Source organism: Puma concolor, chromosome B3 (genome assembly GCF_028749965.1).
Source record: "Puma concolor isolate L17-30 chromosome B3, mPumCon1.1.hap2, whole genome shotgun sequence".
Lineage (NCBI taxonomy): Eukaryota > Metazoa > Chordata > Mammalia > Carnivora > Felidae > Puma > Puma concolor.
In genome coordinates this window covers 28,343,576-28,369,157 of record NC_141672.1, presented here as the reverse complement: position 1 = coordinate 28,369,157, position 25,582 = coordinate 28,343,576, and the positions used below count along the sequence as shown (strand labels likewise).

At 40.7% G+C, this 25,582-nt stretch overlaps 2 protein-coding genes and 1 pseudogene across 2 annotated transcripts in view; 2 read left to right on the top strand and 1 right to left on the bottom strand.

The window, feature by feature from the left end:
* The window catches only part of NEK9 (NIMA related kinase 9), a 39,699-nt gene that overhangs the window by 3,857 nt on the left and 10,260 nt on the right, over positions 1 to 25,582 (bottom strand). Inside the window, exons 7-21 of the mRNA XM_025918889.2 lie at positions 23,971 to 24,081; positions 22,402 to 22,466; positions 19,896 to 19,946; positions 19,244 to 19,436; positions 17,263 to 17,407; positions 16,475 to 16,675; positions 16,243 to 16,289; positions 14,869 to 15,024; positions 13,173 to 13,281; positions 12,310 to 12,471; positions 8,284 to 8,454; positions 7,459 to 7,518; positions 3,876 to 4,078; positions 2,639 to 2,800; positions 1,227 to 1,436 (exon numbers count right to left, since the gene is read on the bottom strand). Coding sequence (XP_025774674.1) covers positions 1,227 to 1,436; positions 2,639 to 2,800; positions 3,876 to 4,078; positions 7,459 to 7,518; positions 8,284 to 8,454; positions 12,310 to 12,471; positions 13,173 to 13,281; positions 14,869 to 15,024; positions 16,243 to 16,289; positions 16,475 to 16,675; positions 17,263 to 17,407; positions 19,244 to 19,436; positions 19,896 to 19,946; positions 22,402 to 22,466; positions 23,971 to 24,081 — 2,046 coding nt within the window. The remainder of the gene's footprint in view (positions 1 to 1,226; positions 1,437 to 2,638; positions 2,801 to 3,875; positions 4,079 to 7,458; positions 7,519 to 8,283; positions 8,455 to 12,309; positions 12,472 to 13,172; positions 13,282 to 14,868; positions 15,025 to 16,242; positions 16,290 to 16,474; positions 16,676 to 17,262; positions 17,408 to 19,243; positions 19,437 to 19,895; positions 19,947 to 22,401; positions 22,467 to 23,970; positions 24,082 to 25,582) is intronic.
* The window catches only part of ZC2HC1C (zinc finger C2HC-type containing 1C), a 48,909-nt gene that overhangs the window by 14,751 nt on the left and 8,576 nt on the right, over positions 1 to 25,582 (top strand). The window lies entirely within an intron of this gene.
* On the top strand, positions 5,652 to 5,769 carry LOC112856717 (small nucleolar RNA SNORA18; annotated as a pseudogene).

Sequence of the window (25,582 nt, the reverse complement as noted above, 5' to 3'; positions counted from 1 at the left end):
TTGAAATTATTTTTATCAAAAATGTTTAATATGAACCTAATTAAGTCGTAAGTCTAACTTCTAGTTTATAGAAATGACAGGGTGACAAAAGAACAAGTTAAATAATGTTCTAAGAAGAAAAGACAAATCCAGAATGTAGCACATTTTGTTAAAGAGCCGACCCTGTTTCTTCAACAAATTGATGCCATGAAAATTTAAAAAAGAAAAGTTCATATACTGAAAAAAAAAAAAATCATATATTGAAAAAAAAAGGAAACCAATTTGACAATAAACTTCATATATTGAAAAAAAAAGTGATGGTAGTAGAAAGACGTATTCTAGATTAAAAAAAATAAGAGATATAACAATGTGATAATGTAATGTAGGGCCCTTGACTGGATTCTGGACTCATAAAAAAAAAAAAAGTTATAGAGAACATTTTTGTGGGAAAACTGGGAAAATTCGACTATCAATTGGGTACTGGATGAAAATTGAGAATATCAGTGTTGAGTGTGATAGTAGTTTGGTGGTTAGCTGGGAGAATGAATGTGTTTATTTTTGGATTTGTGTAAGAAAGTATTTAGAGGGGCTATGTTATGACTTTTATAATCTATTTGAAAATGGTTTAGCAAAATAAAAAATATATACACACACATATACCCACATATATTTTAAATACACACAGATATATACCCCCACATATTTTAAATGCACACACACACACACACACACACTTTTGAAACATGTTAACAATTGTTCAATCTAGATGGTGGATTATGAGTATTCGCTGAACTATATGTTTATAAAGTTTTTCATAGTAACAAGTAAAAGAGGGGTGCCTGGGTGGCTCCGTCAATTAAACACCCAACTCTTGATTTCAGCTCATGATCTCATGGTTCGTGGGACTGAGCCCCAAGTCGGGCTTTGTGCTGTCAGCACGGAGCCTTCTTGGGATTCTGTCCTCTCTCTCTGTCCCTCTCCCACTCACACGCGCACTCTCTCAAAATAAATAAGCATTAAAAAAAATAATAAAAGAAAAATATACAATAACAAAAACCAAAGTGATGAAAATGATCTAACCGAGGTGCCTGAACAAGGCCCATGGCTGCTGAAATTAATTACATAAGTTACATCATCAAAAGATAAGTCTCTGCAAAGCAAAAGGTCTATTTCAATTCTTGGGTGTTTTGTTTCTGTGACTCTTCAAAACAGAGTTAGAAATTGAATTATTCCTTTAATGCTCTCACCTGCTGTCCTCCTTCTAATTTCTTGTTCAGCTTCTGTAGTTGGGTAAAAATCTGGAGGTTTTCTTGCTGTAGCTTCTGTTGTTCAGCCAGACACTTTAACACCAGCCCGTGCAATCTCTCAACCTCTCCCTGCAGAGTGCTGCAGGCACAGGTAGGAGTTAATGGCGTTCCCTTCCCAGCACAGGTCTCTGCAGGACTCAGCCGAGGTGGCTAAGGAGAGAAGAAACAGGTCACAGGGGCTTCTGTGTGCTTATCCCAACTCCCCAATCCAACCTTCCTCGAAATACTATCGGACCTTACTTTAAAAGTAATAAGATAAACCACACACACACACACAAAGTAAATGCAAGAGAAACAGAAAGCTGCTGGGATTACAATAGCACCTGGCTCTAACATAACAGCAAGAGAACTCTCAGTGCCTCAGTCTCCATTATGCTAAGGTAAAAAGAACAATCACCTGTTTTGGAGAACTTGGCAATTAAATTTAAAGTGCATGGCTATCATCCCATTTAAAATGCTGAAGTGGGGGATATGGTTTGGAACAAGTCTTTCTGATCACAGTGAGAACACTGTGACCCAACAGGTCAATATTCATGAAATGTAGTGGATCACACTTTAGAAGAGATTTAAAAGGTGTTCAGTAAATAGGACTGCCAAAATAATTCAAGAAAGTTAATTGATAGAGGAATTTAAATGTTCACCTTAAAGTTTCAAAGGTTTTATTACACCTTTTCTAGTCTGGATTTCTCTCCTTTCTTCCACTGTACTTCGTTTATAGGAAGGGTCAGCAAATGATAGCCAAATCCGGCCTATTGCCTGTTTTTGTAAATGAAGTCTTATTGGAACACAGTCATGCTCATTCATTATGTATCATCTACAGCTGCTTTTATGCTACAGCGTTGACTAGTTGCAAAAGGGACTGCATGGTCCATAAGCCTAAAATAGTGACTACGTGGCCCTTTATAGAAAAAGCTTGGTGACCCCTGGTTTACATTTGAGGTACTTACCACAATTTGATTTCTACCAAGGTTAGGCACACGTGTGTGGCTCCCTCACGAGACTACAAGCATTATTTCTTACTCATATTTAGAGCCCCCAACCTACACTAGCAGTGTCAAGAAAAAGTGGATTTGAATTTTGGAACTTTAATTTTGGTACTTCTGAGGCAAAGAGAAAAGAAAGTCCTCTGGTGTGGAGAACTGTTAGTGCATCAGGAATGTGAAAGGATCAATGCTTCTCCAAGGCAACTCAGGTAAGCCTAGGGCAGACGCTTTAAGCACTGCCGAGTAGACAGTATAATGAGTTGATTCAGGGCAGTGGGAGACTGAGGAAGCTGGAGGAGACAGGCCAGGAGAAGTGGAGAGAGCTCTCTGGTTACCTAGTTGTGACTCAAAGGCAAAAAGTTCAGTTACCCAGGCTCCTACTGGGGGCTTGTGTTCCGAAGGAGCTTCAGAGGCCACTTTGAGTCCTTGCAGCTCTTCATAGGGCAGGGTGTCTTTCTCAGACTCTGAAAAAGCTGTACTTAGGGGAGATGGGCTGTCAGGCATGGGGATGAATTCTGCATTTTCCAGCTCCTATGTATAAGACAAAGAATCTCATCAGTTCTGTTTGAGCCATCTATTTTCTTTCTCCCAAATTCCCATCTTGCTATAGCTTTCACTCTGCTGTGACATCAGCACCCCCTAGTGGGGCATGACAGTTGTGAGTACAACTCAGCTCACCGGGCCTGTCAATAGGACATCCCTTCCTCAGAGGAGTAACAGTGATTTGAATTCAAACTCAAATTCAAGAACATGGTTTGGAGTGTGTGGCATATCTCCTTGACACACTTATTCTACACAGTCTGTTCGAGCTGGGAAGCTTGAAGGTGATAGCAGTGAGGCCAATGCCCAGGCTGAAACGTTAGGTACAACAGTGTACTGCCTCTTGCATTCATACTCCTAACTGGCTATCAAGTTTCGTCATCTTACGCGGGAAACTAAATCTCCAGATTTTTTTTTTACTTAAAAATATAAATTTCACAAACTACAATGTAGTTTGACAAAATACAGAAAATGACAAAATCCAGATGGGCAAAAAGACCAGCAATTCCATCACTCATAAATAAGCACTGTTAAAATGAGCAATACTGTGTTCAGTCTTTATAGCAGATACTCTTCTACGCATTACATATTTTCTAAGAGAACGGGATACTGCTGCACAGGTATTCCATCTTTTTCTGCCCAGCCACATGTTGTAGCCAACTTTCCATCTAAATATACTCCAACATTTTTACTATCCGCACTTCAACATTCATAACCTCTCTATTGTAAAACATTCCAACTGCCCCAATAGTCCACTTCTACAAACCACAGTACAAAATCTCTAAGCTTAATCTGCACACATGCATTACAAAGACTACTTCAAGGAAGATTTTATTAATTTAAATTCATTTAATACCGGTATGAGAACATTTTGTATCTCTTCTTGTCAGGAAGAAAAAAGAATTAGAGGTTTGGTAGTTTCGTTCCAGGTGGAAGTCAGAAACCTCGATGCCTACTGCAAAACGCTTGAACAGGGCATGGGACACGGAGAGATTCTGACGGCTCCTTTCTAGTTCCTGTAAAGGGTCTGCTATTTTATCGAAGATACCTCTGCCAAAGGAATTACCTTTCGAAGCCAGCCAGGGCAGGAGCTGCTGGCCCCACTAATGATCCCCATGGCCTCCGTGGGACTGACTAAACCTTCCATTCCTCGGTCTGCTTCCATTGTTCCTCGGAAGCCTCCGCTTGGATCAGGAGTTTCAGATTCCCGCTGACTGTCCTCCTCTTCTCCCCCACCGCCGCCGCCTCCTGGGCTAGCACTCTGAACCACTGACAGATACACAGCACAGAAAGAGAGAGCCTTGCTAGGCAGCAAGAAAGATTTACGATCTCACAGCCCCCCTGACCCCTGGAGAGCTTCCTAGAGTCGCATGAAGTAGTAGCAACAGTGTCAAGATATTTGGGACTAAATTTGTAGTTTTTATACAAGATATTGAATATCAGCGTCTTTATAATGATAATTGACTTCTACATCCCAAACTTACTCATTTCTATGTCCATAGCAGATTATCAATGTTCTAAAGCACTACTGAACAGCCGCCCCAACCACAGCTCATTGAATCTACCACCCGTGCTTTAATAGATACATCCAGGCTCTAGCATTCTCCACCAAGGCTTGTCAAGGTTTCGTATAAATACAAAGCACTTTCACATTTGAGCCAAACAACTCTTAAAATGGCCAAATAAACTCACCACTAACTTCCTTTCTGGAGAAGTCTTCAACCATTAAATTCATTAAGTTCTTTTGATAACGATTTGTAAGAATTTTTAAAATATTATGGCTGGTTTTTTCATATCATGCAGCACATTCCAAGTTATCTTAATGAAGACTAGCTGACGTGTGGTCAAAAAATGGAATGAAATTTTAATATGGGCCAAAAAGATGTATTTGCTAAAGCTAAAAAAGTAAGTGCATGGTATATTCCAAAGTTAAACGTAAAGGACTGTTCATGATCACCAGCTATAGTGGCTTGCAGACTGTGTCACACTGTGATCCTACCGAAGCAGCAGACCTGGAGATGCCAACAAAAGCTCCGAAGCTTGTTTTAAATGGCTTTTGAAAATAACGTTACATTTGAAATCTACAAAAGACTATTTTTTTTTTTTTCCAACGTTTTATTTATTTTTGGGACAGAGAGAGACACAGCATGAACGGGGAGGGGCAGAGAGAGAGGGAGACACAGAATCAGAAACAGGCTCCAGGCTCTGAGCCATCAGCCCAGAGCCCGACGCGGGGCTCGAACTCACGGACCGCGAGATCGTGACCTGGCTGAAGTCGGACGCTTAACCGACTGCGCCACCCAGGCGCCCCTACAAAAGACTATTTTAACACACGTGTAAGTTTTGACGCCTAACAAAACAAAAACGTGAATCTACCACTTGAAGAACTAGAACTGTACTTTCCAATACGGTAGTCACTAGCCATATATGGCTATTTAAATTTAAATAAAAAGTTCAGTTCCTCAGTCACGGTAGCCACTTTTCAAGTGCTGGACAGCAAACATATAGAACATTTCCACTGTTGCAGAACGATTTATGGGACAGTGCTGAACTAAAACATTACCTGTATCATATCTGTCTTGTGAATTCCTTCTCTTTCTCTGGCCTCCTACCTACATGTAACTACTGATTAATTCTGTATTTGTCATTTCTTTATATAGTTTTTAAAGTTTATTTTGAGAGCGAGCGAGCGCCCGTACGTGTGAACAAGGGAGGGGCAGAGACAGAGAGAGAGAATCCTAAATAGACTCTGCATGGTCAGCACAGAGCCCAACGTGGGGCTCGATCCTACAAGTCATGACCCCTGAAGTCATGATCCCCTTCATGATCCCTGAAGTCATGACCTGAGCCAAAATCAGGAGTCGGACACTCCACTGGAAACACCTCATAGAGTGTATGTGTGGTTTCCTTTATTCACAGAGCTATGTGTTAGATCTGTGGGAAAGAACTACAAGACATTTATCTGCTAAAACACTGAAAGACCCTAACGGTCAAATTTTTTAAATCTTATGTATTGGAATATCCCAAGAATCTGTACAGTTCTAGGCTGTGCTAGTTTAGGGGTGAATGGGATTTGAACTCATTCACGTTTAGAGGGTGTTTGAAATTGAGAACCAGGTAGACCCATCTATTCTGACCTTAAACATGACCCAAAGTAAAAAAACTGGATCCCAAAGATTACAGGTGGGGAATTCTTGAAGCATATCCATATTCAAGTGGAGATTAAAGAAGCCCAACGGAAAGAACTCTGTACTAACGGTGCCAACTGTGGACTGAACAAAAGCTCTTTCTAAAAGGGCTATTTTGAAGATTGTGATTCTGACCCAGAGGGAACCACAGTGACTGGGAGAGGAAGGAATCACAGGTTAAAATTCTTAAATAAAAATTTTTGACTTAAAAAAAAAAAAGAGTCTAGATACTGAACCGACTGAGCCATCCAGGCACTTCTATCATTTCTTCTTAAAAAAAAAAAAAAATCAATCACATACTTATATATCCTTAAGCAATATATAAATCTGGCTTGTTTTTCAACTTGATAAAAAGGCACATAGTCTGCTGCAACTTCCTTTTTACATTTCACATTATAGACCTATCTGTAGATGTTCATTTCTACTTTCGTACAGTATTCCACTGGATGGTTAGAACCCATCCAACCAAAAAGTATTTATTGAACATTCACCATTTGCTGGGCACTCTTCTAGGTGATGTGGATAAAACTAATGAATAAAAAACCCCCAAAATCCCTGCCCTTATAGAGTTTACATTTTCCAGCTAATTGATATGTGCTTTTAATCTTATTTTTTCCATTAAATACTGTTCCAGCAAAACAACGCTGTAAGAGAACAGCTGTGATTAGCAAAAAGATATTTTATCATTTGTGACAGATATTAATATGCACAAATAAATGCTGAGCAATAGATTACTAAAAGAAACTAATAAAAGGTATGGTGTGTGTGTGTGTGTGTGTGTGTGTAAACTAGAGTTCAACAAGTCTAGATCAGACTTTCAACTTTCTTTTTCTTGGATTAATTTGCTTTTATTCTGGGTCTTTATCTGTGTTGATTCTACAAACTATCAGAATCCAAGTTCCGAGACATCAAAGAGTACAGGTACTTTAGAGCAAGTGGAAAACCAAAAAGGAACACAGATTTAATTTCCTGGCATAGTCCTAAATAACAGAGAACCATGCAAAAAGCAGCCAGAGGAAAGCTATCAGAGAGCTTTGGGCTGATTCTCCTAACTGCTTTGAAAGTTTAGCCAACTTTTAATTCTGAGGGCCTGTTTGGAAGAACTATTTCTATAGACGGGAATAACCCTGGGAATACGGTGGAAGCAAAGAGTAGATAGAACCATAGCCCCTAGCATGGTAAGGAAAGAAACAATACATAAGCCACATTACAATGTTGGGCAAGCCACTTAATTACTTCCATATGCTTGGTTGGCAAAGATGTACTCTCCCTCTGACCACAATGTAATAAAAGTCATAACTTATTGTGAAATACACCCAAAATATGATCCTCCCTCTTGATCATCGTATTCCTCATTTCCCAAAGATATTTCCTATTTCCTTTTTTTGGAGACTGCATGGAATCTAACCCAAAGACCCATAGCTCAGAAAAACCACTGGTACCTGAGACACTGCTACTTACCAGTTCCAATGGATAAGCCACTGCTATTGGAACGGATGGTCTTAGAATTCAATACTTTCTCTGAGGAAAAATATTCAGTAGGTAAGCATCAGAAACAGCTATAGGCAAGAAAAGTGAGAAGACTAGACTAGGGAAATAATATTCGAGATAACAGCTATCTCTCACTCCAGATAACTTTATAAATACTTACTGTTCTAGATATTAAAGCACCACTAGCTACCCTAACTGTATCCACTATGTAAAGTAGCAATTCTTCTTAACTGCTCTTTGGAATTACCTGAGAAGCTTTAAACAGTAGCAACCTAGGACCCACCCCAGAGATTCTGATTCAATTGGTCAGGACAATGGGATTTCCCAAAGCTCCTTGGGGGATTCTAATGTGCAGCCAAGGTTGTGAACCACTGATCTAATAGAATGGACTTGGAAACCCTCATACAGGCTTTTATAATTTAGTTCCTAACAGAGTAATCCTTATGCAGAAAACAATTGATTTAATTTCCTTTTAAAGGTATACTGAATGTTTTTCTCAAAAGCATGAACACAGGCAACAAATTAATCAGTGGACAACTAGAGATAACGATTCTATGGCAGAGGAAGAGCCCAAAGTTATCATGTTAAAAAAGTCAGAAGGTTGGAAATGACAAATGTCAGGAAATAACAGCGTTCTGTCCCCATCACAAGGCATGGCGTCACTGTTATAAGACTTAAAGGAACAGCCTCTTTTCTTAGAAACACTTCTGTTTCTAAGAATGTGACCATCAGTACCTTCAGTGTGGGTCTACCCTCTGTCAAATCCATCCCAACCCACACATATGAGACACTTACCAACAATGAGAATGGTGTGCCAGCCACGGCAAGATAGGTCTGGGACGTGATGCAGAGATCCAAAAATAGGCCGAGGCCATGAGGTGCAGATGTCAGAGCCATGTGGTCTCTCTGTGGGGGTCATTGCCAGGCGACCATTACCACCATTGCCCCAGGCAAAAATGTGATTATCTAGGGAAAAAAATTAAACAGCAGATAGTTTAACAGAAAAGTGACTTCCCTACTCTTTGGGTTCCCCATCTTTATGCCCGAGAGTTAGAAAGATTTCCCACTATGAACAAAACAAGGGAAAGCTGTTTATTCCCCTAAACAATTCCTGATGCCAACCTGGAAAAAATGACGTGTCTATGTATTGCCTGCCATCCATCTATCCACCCATCCATCCATCCACCCATCCATCCACTCATTCAACAACCTTTTTTGGTCATTCAACTGTTTATTGGGCATTGATTTCATGACATGCACTGCTGGAGGTGTGGGAATACAGCAGTGAATAAAACAAACTCGACTACCCTTGTGGAACTGACATTCTAGTCAGAGGAGACTGAACAGTCAATAAGTATCAAATACTTCTGGTAGTCATAAGTGTTATGAAAGAAGATACATGGCAAAGAAAAGTGGAAATAAAGACTAATAATGGGGTAGCATTATTTCAGATAGGGTAGTCAGAGAAGTACTTGTCCATACTTCAGCAGAGACCTGATTGAAGTGAGAGAGGGCTATGTGGATATGTAGGGGAAGAGCTTCCCTGGCAGAGAAAACAGCAAGTGCAAAGGTCCTATGTGAATAACGGGAGCATCACGAACAAAGAGTAAGAAGGCCCCTGCAGCTAGAGCAAAATAAGCGGGGGGGACAGTGGTCAGTAAAGAGGTCAGGAGGTAGCTGGAGTCCTGGTCATATAGGGCCATGCAGGCCACTATAATGGCTTTAGTTTTTACTGATTGAGATAGGAATCCATTAGAAGTTCTGAGTGTACTAATAGGTATTTAAAGGATTCATCAGGCTACTATGAGAAGAATCAATTGCAAGGGACCAAGGGTGAGCAGGGAGACCAGTTGTAGTAATGAAGATGGTGGGAAGTGGTTGGATATATTGTGAAGATAATCGATAGGACTTGCTGATGAATGGGATGTGGGGAATAGGATGAAGCTGCCATTTCGTGAGACAGGAAGGCTATAGGAGGAACAGATCTGGGCAGAAAATCGAAAGTTTGATTTTGACTATAATACGTTTATCTGAGATGCATGTAGCTTCTTATCCAAATCAGAGCATTTTTTAATGAAAAGGGGGTACTATTAATGATTAAACCTGGACAATAGGGATGAATGAGGACTGACCTGGGAAAACTGGGCTCTAAAGCCACCATATCTTTAGACATCTAAGTCCAGGGGCTGATGAATAACCGAGCCTGGAGTTCAAGGGTGGTGACGATATAAAACTGTCAGTGGATACAGGGAACTTAAGGTAATAAGCTCGCTTAGGGAGTGAAGGGGGACAGAGGAGAGATAGAAGGATTGAGCAGTTCCGGGCATTCTAGGACTTAGAGGGGTCAGATACTGCCATCAATGGCACCTGATCTATCAGCCTGTACGAGTCTGTTTTTTATGTGTCTCCCCTACCCTACTTAGACTGTGAGCTCCTTAAGGATAGGGGCTTTCTGAGACTCACTTTTATATTGCCAAAGCCTAAAGAGGACCTGGAACATAGTAGGCACTCAATTTATGTTGGCTGTGTGAATGAGGCAATAGAGAACAGTCCGGAAAAGTAGAGGAATACTGGGAGGTAATACGCCCAACCATGGAATCCAATTCTACACTCCTCATTCTGAAGTTTACCTTGTGAAGTACACAGATCTACTGAGGAGACATTACTTCCCTGAGGCCCTGTCAGGAAGTGCTGGTAGACTTGCAACACTAAATTTAATCCTCAGCGACATCCTCACTCTTTCTAGGTAACATTTCCATTTATCTAGCCTGACCTGACCTAACCAGTTTGCTCCCTAATATCCCTCATTTGGGGACAAGCAGGGAACATTACCGTGCCCCTCTGAAAGCTGCTTCACTTAAATATGGCAACACATCACTTATCTGACACCGTCCTTGGATCCCTCATGTGTACACAACAGGCACAGACCAAAAGAAAACAAAGGCATCTTAGATCATGAGCAACAAAAAAAGCTGAAATGAGTCAAAAGACAAGATGATAAAATGTGATTTGTTGTTCCCCCAGTCACAAGAAAGAGTGGCTACAATTAGTCCAGAAGGTGATACAGGAAAAAGAGAGAGAGAACAAAGAAAGAATGTGGAAGAGGGAGGGGATAAGGACTAGCAGAACTGGCAGTAAAGAAGAGAAGTGGGTGAGTTGCCCGGGTGGCTCAGTTGGTTAAGCGTCCAACTCTTGATTTCGGTTCAGGTCATAGTTCGTGAGTTTGAGCCCTGAATTGGGCTCTGCAATGAGCGTGGATCCTGCTTAAGATTCTCCCTCTCTCGGGGCGCCTGGGTGGCTCAATTGGTTAAGTGTCCAACTTCGGCTCAGGTCATGATCTCACGGTTTGTGGGTTCGAGCCCCGCATCAGGCTCTGTGCTGACAGCTCAGAGCCTGGAGCCTGCTTCGGATTCTGTGTCTCCCTCTCTCTCTGCCCCTCCCCCACTCACGCTGTATCTCCCTCTGTCTCAAAAATAAACAAACATTAAAAAAAAAATTAAAAAAAAAAAAGATTCTCTCTCTCTCTCTCCCCTTTCCTCCCTTCCTCCCCCACCTCTCCCCAGCTCACACATACACTTGCTTTCTCTCTCTCTAAAATTCAAAAAAAGGTTGGGGTGCTTCGGAGGCTCAGCTGGTTAAGCATCCAACTCTTGACTTCGGCTCAGGTCATAATCTCACAGTTTGTGAGTTTGAGCCCCGCATCAGGCTCTGTGCTGACAGTGTGGAGACTGCTTGGGATTCTCTCTCTCTCCATCTCTCTCTCCCCTCTCATATCTCTCTCTCAAAATCAAAAAGTAAACTTAAAAAAAACAAAGAGAGAAAAGTAGTAAAAGAGGCAAGAAAATGCCACAGAGAGAGCAATGTGAAGAAAGAGAGAAGAAAGTTCAATTAGACCAATTCCAATTCCAATTCCAATGGAAGCTGAGAGACACATAGTATTCAGCCCTTCAATCCTTACCAGTCCCTGAGGACATCACTGCAGTGTGGCTGACAGCAGCCAAGGAGCAAGATTAGATTATGTCGTTCTCCTCTCCAGCCACTTCACCCAACATTTATTGAAACCAACGTAGTCCTGGGCCAGGTATACATAGAAGTGTTTAGGGGTGCCTGGGTGACGCAGTCAGTTAAGAGTCTGACTTCAGCTCAGGTCGTGATCTCACGGTTTGTGAGTTTGAGCCCCACATCAGGCTCTGTGCTGACAGCTCAGAGCCTGGAGCCTGCTTCGGATTCTGTGTCTCCCTCTTTCTCTCCCCCACCCCTGCTCATGCTCTCTCTCTGGCTCTCAAAAACAAATAAAAAATGTTAAATTAAAAAAAATTTACACAGAAGTATTTAATAATTTTTGGGGTGCCTGGGTGGCTGGCTTAGTCAGTTAAATGTCCAACTCTTGATTTTGGTTCAGGTCATGATCTCACAGTTTGTGGGTTCGAGCCTGCTGTGGGCCCCACAATGTAGTGCAGAGCCTCCTTGGGATTCTCTCCTCTCTCTGCCTCTCCCCTGTTCGCATGCCCTCACTCTCGAAATAAATAAATAAACTTAAAAAAAAAAAAAGATTTAGTAATTCTTAAAACATTTAACCAAAAAAGTAAAAAAAAGCAGGGACTTAGAATATTAACTTGGCCATTATTTAGATAACTATTTTTTTTAAACAATCACTATGTTGAACACACAAAAAATTAATGAAGCTCTATGAGCGTAACAATTAGATACCAACTGAACGTATGATCCAGCTATATAACCAGTCTACCTCTTTCCCAGCCAAACCTTAAAATATAGCCATCCATCCAGAAAGCTTGAAATGACGTGTCCAGACTCACTCACCATCGGTGGCAGCAATGGTAAACTCATCACCGCAGGAGACCCTGACCACTTGCTTCCCACCTAGGGGTCCTCCCAGCAGGTTGATTCCTAGACGCTTCTTGTAATTCCCAACGCCCAGCTGTCCACACTTATTGCAGCCAAAGGTCAGCAGCCGGCCTCGTTCTAAAAGAGAAAAACAACCAGGCACACATGGGGCATGGAGTACAAGGGAAAACACGGCCAGAGCAGAGTTCCACGGACTAGCTTCTGGTTGTTGAGAGTATACGAATATAAAGCTTGCCACACAACCTTGCATCTATGGCAGCTAGGGTATCTAAAACTAATTAGACTCTGAAAGTTACTCAATATCGTATTTTCTAATATTGTATTTTAAATGTGAAAAGGGGTACTACCTTAGTAAATGGACAGATGGTACTAATTTAAAGGCAGTCATTTTCTGGAATTATTGGCATGGCACTGTCATTAAGAGATGTACTGACTGCGCATTTATAATGATTATTAAAACAAATTTACTTGAATTCCTGATTTGTTAATGAGATAATACTGGATGCCAGGGGGAAAACAGGAGAATGTATATGTTGTTAAGAAGGGCTACTACTAGGGCTGCCTGGCTGGCTCAGTCAGTAGAGCATTCGACTCTTGGTCTCAGGGTTGTGGGTTTGAGCCCTGTGTTGGGTGCGGAGATGACTTAAAAATGAAATCTTTTTTTTTTTTTTTTTTTTGGTGCCGAAACCTGGGACCATTAAAAATGAAATCTTAAAAAAAAAAAAAAAAAAAAAAAAAAAGGAAGAAGCACTAACACTTGACAGAATAAAAGAGCATGAGCTACTGAGGCCTGTGTAAAAAGTTGTAAACCAACTCACCATCAATAGCAGCTGTGTGAGTCTTGCCTGGGGCAATTGTACGGATCTTATAAAAGGACAGCTGTTTGGCCAAGGTAAAGGAGGTTGTGTAGGGAACTTCGTGGTAAGCCTGAAACAAGATAAAACACAAAGCAAATACTCGTTAGGTAAAAAAAGAAGGGGTAGCAGGCTGAGAATGTTGTCATGGTGACCAAAAGGCCTTTCAAGCAAATTTGTTACTAAGTAGAAGATGCCAGGTAGCTTTTCATCTCCAACAGAATACAAAACGGAATAAGCTCAATATGTCATCAGAGAATTTAATCAGTATATGAGGCAGGGCTTCCCGACAACAAAAATTTTAGATTCCTAATCTAAGAGTATGTAAAACATTAACTCTCCGTCCCAGAAAGTATCTACATGAGGATACAACCAGGGACACTTATGTTGGGTATAAACACTGTATATCTAACAAAAGCAGGGCAAAGAATTAAAATCTTGAAGACTCTCCAGCCCAGAATGCAACCAGTTTACTGTGATCTAATTGCATCTACAAGGCAGTGTTCTCAATGTGTTAAAACCCACGTTCCCTTTAGATTAGTATTAAAAAATTCCTCTCATGTAAGCTTAAAATTTCACAACAAACCCAATGTTATAATAAAACTGAAATCAAGTAATGGTAATTTTGAATATGCCTTTTCAAACTATGCAGACACCCTTCCCAGATTTGTCCCAAATTTGTACTCTCCCATTTGAGAATCAATACTGCAGAGATTACTTAAAAATTCTTATCTCTTTCACTGAGTCAGGAAACTTTCTTCTCTTGATTCTTTAGAACATGACAAAAACTCATTATATTAACACAAAGAGGAGACTTAATGTGAATTTCACAACATCCTTGAAGGAAGTGAACAGTAATTATATTTACTAAGCCTGTACAAGAGCAGTGATTTGGGAACAATAAATCTAAAAAACTCTCCAGGGAGATCATGCATGAAAATGTGTTTCTTTTCATGTCAATTATCTTGTACCTATTTTAGTGATAGGTAGAACCTGAGTTCCGTCACTTGATTCTTTGTAATCAATTTATTTGTTGAGGCATAATAAACTATAAAATATTGTACAGCTTGAAAAATTTTTCTGTATGGGGCGCCTGGGTGGCTCAGTCGGTTAAGCGTCTGACTTCGGCTCAGGTCATGATCTCACGGTCCGTGAGTTCAAGCCCCATGTCGGGCTCTGTGCTGACAGCTCAGAGCCTGGAGCCCGTTTCAGATTCTGTGTCTCCCTCTCTCTCTGACCCTCCCCTGTTCATGCTTGGTCTCTGTCTCAAAAATAAATAAACGTTAGAAAAAAAAATTAAAAAAAGAAAAAATTTTTTGTATGCATATAAATGTAAAACCACCACCCAGATCAAAATATAGACCATTTCCATGATCCTAGGATCCCTTCTCTTTATACCCATACCCCCCACCCAGAAGTTACCACTACTTTGTCTTCTGGTATCTATAAATTAATTTTGCCTGTTCTTAAGCTCCATATAATTGGAATCATATAGTACGGACTCTTTCATGGCTGGCTTCTTTTGTTGAACATAATAATGTCTGTGAAATCTTTTTTCTTATGTACAATTTCATGGTCACTAACCAAAAGCATTCCCAAAGAAATTCCAGCCTAAGAGAAGTTCTGACAGTGTGGTGAGGACACCAAAGAGGGTACTTACTTCATGGTTTATGATTCCAGACATGCACTGATTCAGACCCAGCTTATTGAATTCATTGAGTCCACAGGCCAGCACTTTACCTGACTGGGTCAGCAGAAAAGTCCCATCACAGCCACACTGAACTGCGACAATAATCAAGGCCTTGGGAACATCCACCTGCAAGAAAAAAAAAAATCAGAAAAAAAAAAAAAAATCCCCCAAATGTAACTTGTACTAGGAAAAAACCCTCAAATTTTGTGATGTCCTGCATCTGGCAGAACTGACCACAGTAAAGACTGCTCTATCATCTTCAGATTTTCCCAGCAGCTTATTGTTTTAACAAGGAGCTCAAGTTTTATAATTAAGTAAAAGGCAGCTGTTCCAGGTTGGCTCAGCAGTCCTGTTGAAGTTTGTTTTAGCAATAGGTCTTATTTAGAAAGACTTCTCAGAAAATGTTGGGAAAGGAGAAGCTTCGATCCATTGCTGATTTTTGTTCTCTGAGATGGAAGGCCCCATGACAGTTACAGAAGAAACTCAGTAGCCTTGTAGGGTCCTAGTCTGGTCACATTATAAATGAGGTGACAGAGTACTGAGGAGGCAGCCAGGACTTCCAACTGCTCACATCCCTCTATAACTAAATAAACAGAGCTGGAGAATGGTAGGGGGATAGAATGGATGTCTGTGAAACCTGAAAACTCAAACTTCAGTGCTTCTACTGTGGCTTTTTGAAGAGAAACAACCATGAAATCCACTGAGAATGGTCCCACAAGTGATAGAAGTTAATTTTTAAGATGTTAATGAGCATTGTTAACAGTGAATGGTACAGTCGATTCCTGTCAACCTTCCAGTGGGCAGGCAAGCCTGTGACCCAGGGTGGGTGTGAGAGAGGACCATGTTCTTCCTGCAGCTGCTTTTAGCTCCTGGGCCAGCTCCTGCAGGGCTAGCTCCTACAGTGCAGACAGTAATTAGATATTATGTTTCGTACAACATGACCCCTCAATACAAACACATATTTCATCTGGTGTCCAAATGTGGAAATGGGGAGGGGGGGATGGCTGTGTTGGGTTAAGAAACAATATACTGCTTTCCAGTATCTTCCCAAGGAATTTTCTGGGTTCACTGTACTTGCTGATTTTAGCTGCCATTCCTGAGTAAGATGTGACTCCACAGTGTCCAAAGTGGCCATATCCTCTTTCTCAGCTTTTTATGATTTAGTCAGATGACAAGATCACATAGTGCTAACTCAGGAATTCTGGGTTGTCAGTCTCCCAGAGAGAAAATATTTCAGAAATAAACACCTTGACATGAGGATTCGGAGAAAGAGGAGTCTGTATTATTACTGGAGTCTGTGTGTCCTCTACACAGGCTCTAGGAAGAAGCTGCTTCTGAGTTTACCTTTTGTGGTGTATAATAATCCTCTTCTGAATCCAAACCCAGTCGTCCTGAGACATACATAAGAAAGAAAACAATGAAAATGAGGGTCTTCTTCCCAATGAAAATATTCTACGGCATTCTCTTCCACCAAATCAACACTTCTCAAGTATAGGCTACATGTGTTTAGATGCATACAAGCTTGAAGTCAAGTTGGCTCCTGGGAATAAGTGGACAGAGACAAATCTATACCTACCATATTCACCACAGCCCCAAGAATAGACTTCTTTGTTTCGTGTCAAAACCACCACATGATTATCTCCACAGGAGACCTGCTCCACTGGATTGTTCAGGAAGAAGTTCAGCTGCATGGGTTCTAGTACTTCGGGCCCAGCAACCTTGTCCACCCCCATGCAGCCATAATAATCAGATCCAAAGGCATAGAGCTGACCCTCATCTGCAAAAGAAAGAAAGGCATAACACATCAAAGGAATGACTCTGTCCAGCCGGAAAGCTGGGCAGGGCTGGCATGAGAACTATCCCAGCCACTGATCTTATATGAAATGACTGCATCAGAGAAATCTGAAGGATAGACTGTGCAAGTCTAGAGTTATTTTTATTTAGGAGTCATGTGTACTGTTATAATAATTTTTAAAAATTGGTAGTATTATGCTGAAATTTTATTAGGGCCATCTCTATTTTCTAGAGAAAAGGAAAAGTAAGCAATGGCAAGACAAAAACTAAACTTTAGCTCTTGATTCCTGATTTAGTGTTATTTACACCTGACCAGGTGGTAACGTTATTTTTCCTCCAACTGGGACGTACAACATATTTCTCCTGATCCCATGAGATTTGTTATCTGTGTGCCTCTATGTGCTATTTGCCATAGAAAATTGGGCATGTTATTATTAATGTGTGTATCCGCTCACTGCCTTTGGTTCATGAATATGGTCTTTTGCTGTAAAATCCCAGCTGAAACTGCACAGCATTAAGTACAATACTTCACTTTAAATGCACTTTGGATGCTTTCTGTTGATGGCTTACCTGTCACACAGACAGTGAAATCATCACCACAGGACACCTGACGGATAGCTCTGCCTTGCAACTTTTCCACATGCTTTGGCTGTCGGTAGGAGGCTTTGTCTCCGTGGCCCAGCTGACCATGGAGTTTAGTACCCCCTTGCATGTTCTGTGAAATAAAGAGGTCTTGTAAAGTTTTAGCTTTTCATGCGAAAAGCTAATCTTCAAAAAAACTTCCTATCAAGAAGACCAGGAGCGGGGCACCTGGGTGGCTCAGTTGGTTAAGGGTCTGACTCTTGATTTCAGCTCAGGTCATGATTTCATGGTTTGTGGGATTGAGCCTCACATAAGGTTCTATGCTGACAGCATGGAGCCTGCTTGGGATTCTCTCTCCCTCTCTTTCTGCCCCTCCCCTGCACGTGTGCTCTCTCTCTCTCTCAAAATAAACAAACATTAAAAAAAATAATAAAGAAAAGAAAACCATAGGAAAAAATCAGCTGGAAATTTAGAAACGAAAAAAAAAATGGGTAAGGGGATTAAACCTTTTAATGATAGGTAGTATAAAACCCCTGCCAACAGGTAAAGATTTAAAAGTATCCAGATTGCTATCCATCAAGACTTAAAAGAACACATTCCCAATTCTTTCTCCTTCAAGTCTAAGGTGAACTTTATATTTAATTATGAGTGCTGGTAAAAAAAAAAAAAAAAAAAAATCCGTACATAGTTTAATTAATTTGATTGTTTTCTATAGGAGTATACTCTCTTGGAAATCCTTACTAGGAGTTTTACAAATTTTGGTCACAGTTTCCCTGAAGTATGGAACAATTATAAAGAATCTGGCTATATCAAAGAGGCTGCTATACAGCACTAAGAATAGTCCCAAATGACTTTTCAACAGTTTTATAGGGGCTGTGGCAGCCCCCTAGGGGCTAGTTCCTTAAGGGACAGGGCTTTAGGAAGTAACAGTTAACATGCATGCATGCATTCATTCATTCATTGATTCTTTTAATCAATCAATCATATCAATCAATCAATAATTGTCTACTCTGTCACGCACTGGGGACAAAGCCTGGCCTTGTGGAGAAGCTATCTGAGACTGCTGGAAAAAATGAGCTCTCAGGAAGAAAAGGAAGAGTGAGAAGAATTGACGACCAGAGACAAAGTTAGGTAAAGGAAAAGCACTCTGAAACACATGAGAAGGCACGCTATGGCCAAAAAGACAGGAGAAAAGCCAAGAGAAGATGTTCTCATGGAAGTCAAGGGAAGACACAGCTTCAAGGAGGGAGAGATCAACTATGTCAAATGCTGCTGGAATGTCAAGCAAAGTAAGGACTACAAAGTATATGTATTATTTCCACAATTTATAGGTCATTTTGTTAAGAGTAGTTTCAATCAAGTGGCAGGGACGGAAGCTGCATTGTAGGCGAATGAGGACTGAGTGGCAGATAAAGGAACAGATAGCAAATACACGCAATTTGTTCCAGAAGGTGAGAGATAAAGTGAAATCTAGAGGAGAGCAAAGAAAAATTCTGAAGATATACCTAGCCATCTTCGATCACTGACACAGGTCTTAGAATTTTCCTGATGTGGGAACACTGCTTCATTTGTTTATAAAACTGTTTCACAGATACTAGTTGCTCTGAAATTCATGGTAACAGAACAGAGTAATTAAGGGACTTCCTGAAATCACCCAGCTGTAAATAAGAGTCCAGTCTCCTGAGTCTAAACCTAGGGCTCTTTTAATTCTTTCTTCCCTTCTTTCTTCCTCTCTTTCATTCATTCATTCATTTAAAAAACACTTACAAATGACCTAATATGTACCAGGCATTGGGGACACATCAGTGAACTAGACAGACAAAATCCTTGCTCTCGTTAGAGCCTACATTCCATCACTCCACACTGTCATTCCTGTGCACATGTTCAACTAACAAAATACTTAGACATCCTCAGCCCAGTAAATAATTAGGCTTACATCACTATTCTAAAGTACTTAGCTTTCACTTACCACCCAGGTGTACAGTTCCTTCTCCACTGTGACCACAGCAAAGTGGGTATTCCCTGCACACACCTGCCGGGCACTACAGCCACTCTTGATGACATCCAGTTTCTGGGGAGTGGATTTTCCACCACCCCAAACATAGACTTCACTGGTTCGTGACGTTACCACAGCAATGGGTGCTTCAGTCACAGTGCTTGACCTGTCAACAACCCCCAGAACAAAGGCACATTTAACATAAAAACTGTATCAAAGGAAAATGCTTCCAGTCCGTTCCCAGAGAAGAACCGCCAATTATGGTATGAGAAAGTATGTTCTTTCTCGACAACTTATTTCAACCCTCTATCATAGCAGGCTCTGCAATTTCTGCCTCCGGGCTTCATCACAGCTCAGCCAGATCAGATTCCAGTCTGGTCCATAACACCTACACTTCTCAACTTTTCAACATTCATCATGGTAATCATGACCGCTACAGCACGAGGGTGAAATCACAGCTTTCTTTTTCTCAGAAATAACTATCTGACATTTACGCAGATGTTGGCTTCTGAAAGGATGCCAAAGGCTACTTACTGGGATCAAGCAAGGCATAGACCAAAAGAAAGAAAGACCCCCTGATGGTAATTTAAGATATATCACTTTTCACGAGTCTCTTAGGCATTACCTTGGTCTTTTTGTAGGTGCATTAAGCAGTATGACTTTTTCCTCCATCTCTCTACCAAAAAAAAAAGCAAAGATACGTGAGTGAAAGAATTGGTTCCTACGCTGCACCAATGTCTCTGAAATACACTTCACAGGTTTAGTCCTCTAATAAACCATATGTCTCCAGCAACACGACAATACTTTGGGGAAAGTACCTTGATATGATTGGAACAGTTATACAGGCCTGGCTTTGGACCATTCATTAAATAGGAAGGGGCCAGCAGTTTGGGGACATTTGTTTTCTATCACCAAAAAACATTCCAAACTGGAACAGAGAACCTCGAGAACCTCTGATGCACATTTTAAATACCTGACATCTCCATCTAGTCTGCCCACTGACTTCCCAAACTCACCATCTCTAAACCTCAGTTCATTTTTCTTCTCCCACACAGCTTTTCTTTCTGACTCTCCTATTTCTGTAACTGGCACTCCCCATTCTCTCAGCAGACTACACTTACAACGTTGGTCATCCTGGACTCAGGTGTCTCCCTTTCTTCAATATTTGAGTCCTACAGATTCTACCTATGCAATGCCCTTTATAGTCACTTCTGCTCTCCAGGCTTGCCACATTAGCTCTGGGCAGCTTTGCTTCCTGGAATGTAGTAGCACCTCCTAACAGGTAAGACTTAACACAGTACCAACTGACTTTATTCAGTCCTATACTGATTCAACACCAAGACTAGTTTGCTAAGTAAGTCTTCCTTAGGCATGCCCCTCATCACATGAACTACCCTCTCATAAACATCCATTACTTCTACACTACTGCTTAAATTAAGCACAGATCCCTTTGTCTAGCATTCAAGATTCTTGACCTACCTTTTCAGCCTTTCTTCCTGCTACTTCCTCCCCATATTCTGGTCCAGGGTTCTCATTTTGCCTAAAACACTTATAGATGAATTCCTGGGGTGGTGTTTAGGCATCAGTATTTTTGGAAAGCTCTGGAGAGGTTGCTATTGAGAGTCCCAGGTCTAGAACCACTAACCTACTCAGGTAGAACTTAGTATTTCCTGAATATTTTCCGCAGTTCGCTATGTCTCTGCTTTATCTGGAAAGCTCTTATATTTTTTCATCAAAGTACAAAGTTCTAATGAAGTACTATGTACACATCTACAATTATCTCTATAAAAATTGCAATTAAAAATTATCAGTGGAAATATCTGAAAAGAAATTAAAATAGTGATTATATTGTTGGGAAGTAAGCCAGATAAAAAATTTAAATACGCCTAACCGGCCGCAAAGGATGATATTGCTGGACGATGTATGGGACATAAGTGGAAGGTCGGAGTGCTGTATCTGGAGTATTACACATTCTAGGCACTGAAACACTGGCTAGAGTTCAAGTGGAGAAGAACCAGAAAAGATTAATTAAACGATACCACAAAATAAAGGTACTGACCAAATAGCAAAGATTATGGAATTAAGTATATGCTTAGTGTATCTAAGAGCAAGGCTTGAAAAAGAGCACAGCAAAGGTCTGAATATTGGGAAGATACAGAAACAGAACTGGTAGGGGAGGAGGAAGGACAGTAAGACAAAAATAGTATAACAGGATGAAATATAGACTAGAACATTTAAGAATAATAATGGGGTGCCTGACTGGCTCAGAGGAGCATGTGACTCTTACTCTAGGGGTCGTGAGTTCAAGCCCCTTGTTGGGTGTAGAGATAGGAAGGAAGGAAGGAAGGAAGGAAGGAAGGAAGGAAGGAAGGAAGGAAGGAAGGAAGGAAGGAAGGAAGAAAGAATAATAAAGAACATGTCTTTTTTTAAGTTAGTAACTGTTTGAAGCCTCTTATAAGACGTGAGGGATAAAAGATCTCCTTCCTACCTCTAGAGACCAATGCCACAGAATAAATCTCAGGAAGTAACCTGTCAACAATGAATCAAGTCTGATTTCAGGACATGAGCAAATGTATCTGAAGAATACTCCTCTAACTGAAATCTACCATCTGAACACATGTACTGAAAAACAAAGGCCCACTCTAAATCCACACTACTGTCTGATCATTACTGAGCATCTTGTGCCAAGCCCCGGGCTGAGCACTTTAGATACATTACTTCCTTTAATCCCTACCCTACCTGGCTTTATAGAGGAGGAAATGAAAGAAGAGAGGTGTTAAAGAACTTGACAAAGATAACAGAACTCAGATACAAATCTAAGGATGTCTGAATCCAGAGCTCTCCTCTCTTAATTACTACACTCTAATGCCTCAACTCTAGATTAAAACTCACAGATGGGGGGAGTGCAAGGTTCTAGGGTCTCATCATATAAATTCAGAACAAAATAGCACAAACTAAGGAGGTGAAAGTCAGGAGCTCCTCTCAAGCAACAAAAGAAGCGACGTTAGTAGAAAACAGCACCAGAGTGGCCAAGTCAGGAAACACTGCCCTCTCTTGTGGTCCTTTGATCAGGCCTTCAACAATCAACCATCTATATAGAAAGACAACAGAGTGACTTCTCTGTACTTTACCTCCTGCGTTTCCTGAGAAGGGGACGATCCAGAAGTTCATCTGCTGTGGGTCTCCGCTCAGGATCCTAAAAAGTACAAACTGGGTTAGTTTTAATTTAAAGGAAAAGGGAAAAATGGGATCTAAAGAGGCATTTTACTTCCTCTTAGAAGGCTGTATGCTAAAATTACTCAAAGACCACAGTGTATTATCCTTTTGTATATTATCTTTATGTTTCAAAAAACATAATGCCTTTTTTTTTTAATTTTTTTAATGTCTATTTATTTTTGAGAGAGAGAGAGAGAGAGAGAGAGAGACATGGAATCGGAAGCAGGCTCCAGGCTCTGAGCCATCAGCACAGAGACTGATGCAAGGCTCAAACCCACGAACCGCAAGATCATGACCTGAGCTGAAGTTGGACGCTCAACTGACTGAGCCACCCAGGCGCCCCAAAAAACATAATTTCTTATGTCATATTACATGTTTCACGCATATCATCTCATTATCATCAACACTTGTACATGAGAATGCACCTTCCTTACTTGTTCAGTTAGGGCAGTGACTCTCAAATTACAATATATATAGCACTTAAGAATCTCCCAGAGTGGGGCCCCTGGGTGGCTCAGTCAGTTAAGCATCTGACATTGGCTCAGGTCATGATCGCATGGTTCCTGAGTTTGAGCTCTGCATCAGGCTGTGCTGACAGCTCACCTGGACTCTGCTTCAGATTCCGTGTCTCCCTCTCTCTCTGCCCCTCCCCCACTTTTGCTCTGTCTCTCTCTCTCTCTCAAAAATACATAAACATTAAAAAAAAAAAAACCAATCTCCCAGAGTGCTTGTTATAAAGATTTCTGGGATTTACCTACAGAGATTTGGATCCACTTGGTGTGCGTTGGGTCTCAGGAATCTTCATTTTTTTTTTTTTTTCAACGTTTATTTTTATTTTTGGGACAGAGAGAGACACAGCATGAACGGGGGAGGGGCAGAGAGAGAGGGAAACACAGAATCGGAAACAGGCTCCAGGCTCCGAGCCATCAGCCCAGAGCCTGACGCGGGGCTCGAACTCACGGACCGCGAGATCGTGACCTGGCTGAAGTCGGACGCTTAACCGACTGCGCCACCCAGGCGCCCCTTCATTTTTTTTACTTGTAAAACATCCCCATCCCCTAGTGATTCCAACACCTATGGTCCATGAACCATATTTTGAATAATAGCAACCTAGACGACACTGCAAGGCAACTGTGAAATGGCAGAACTATATTTATTCTGCACATTAGGAACTCTAAATTATCTCTGACTATAATTTTGTAAAATTGATTTACAAAAATTAATCTTGATCATAAAAAATGGAGCACAATGTAGATGGTAAAATCATTCCACAAATTAATTACAAAGTAAGAATTAAGAATCTGCTGCCTGAAGGACATAACTATCATGAATTGCCAATGCCTATTCTTCTAGGTACAGCCACAAATACATCCTACCCTGGGGAAGTGGATGTGGCTTTATACAGGTTCATCTATGCCATACTCCAAACACTACGGTGGGAAGGGAAAACACCAAACTGAAATCAGCATGTAAGTCACACTTACCTGGTCAAGGCATGCATGGACCATTTGAATCAGTTCCAAAGAGTACTGGCTAGAATCAACTTCCATGGCCCGGATTCCTTGTACAATCTTCACACACAAATTGAGTGGATTCTATGGGAAGATGATTATTCTTGGTTATATAAAGATTATAATCCACCAACAGGGGCTCTGAGATATCTGTGACTATTATTTAAAGAAATGGAAATATGATTTCTTTTATAAACTATTAATGTGCATCAGCAAGAAACGGTTAGGGATACACTGTTGCAATCAAGAAGAATGAAGCCAAATGGCCAACATGGAGATATGACTGTGTGGCCAGTGGCATAATACTCAGAGTATATTATAATCTGACCCTTCAGCTGAATCACAAGAAAAAGGAAAACAAGATTAGCCACGCTTCTTAGCTTTAAGCACCTCCTTTTACCAAGTAATCTGCTTCCTAATTCATATATCCTAATAATGGTTATGCAAGGGATACTCTGCCTCAACAGACAACGAGGTAAATAGTAAGATGATAATGATAATATAATAATACCATCAACACCTTAATCAAGAGACCACTCTGTACTAGGTAGGCATGTTACATGTATTATTCTTTTTAACCTGTGCAAACCTCCCTTAAGGAGGTTATTATGATTACCAATTCAGAGATGTAAAGTATCTTGCCCAAGACTCCACAGACAGTAAAAAATGGAGACATAACTCTAACCAAAGTCCATCTGACTCCAAAACTCATTTTCCTTCCACTATATTACTTAGGAGAATTAAATGACAGACCAGAATAAACTTCAGGATTTAGAAAAATAAATAGGTCTCGTGAAAGGCCAATGAATCTGCATTATCTTATATTTGCATTTTTCATATACATTATCGTAGCATCTCTATGAGGATATATATTTTTCCTTGTTATAGATAATGAAACAGAGGATCAAAAAGATGAAACGATTTGCTTAAGTTCTCACACGTGGCTTGCAGAAGATCTGAATCCATTTTTGCTACTCAGATTGGTCCACAGATAGCAGCATCAGCATTGTGCGGGAGTTTGTTAGAAATGCAGAATATCGGGGGAGGGGAGGGAGGCACCTGGGTGGCTCAGTGAGTTGAGCATCGGACTCCGCCTCAGGTCATGATCCCATGGTTTGTGGGTTCAAGCCCTATGTCGGACTCCGTGCTGACAACTCAGAGCCTGGAGCCCACTTCGGATTCTGTATCTCCCTCTCTCTCTGCCCCTCCCCCACGCGCGCGCACGCTCTCTCTCAAAATTAAATAAAACACTAAAAAAAAAAAAAAAAAAAAATTAAAAAAGAAAAAAAGAAATGCATACTATTGGGACCTACCCAGACCTACTAAAAAAAGAGTCTGCATTTTAACAAGGTGCCCAGGTGATTTCCTATGTGTATGAAAGTTGGAGAAGCACTACTTTACATTGGGCTTTAGTTAGGAAGAAAAGAAAAAAAAGACTTAAAGGAATTTGTTGTCAGGAAAGAGGACAACAGCCTTGCTAGGGATGTAGTGTGTAACTTTTTATAAAAAATATCAAAACACTTTAATGAGTATTATATAATTTGCTTTAGCTTTAAAAAAAAAAAAAAAAGTAGCTGAAGCATAA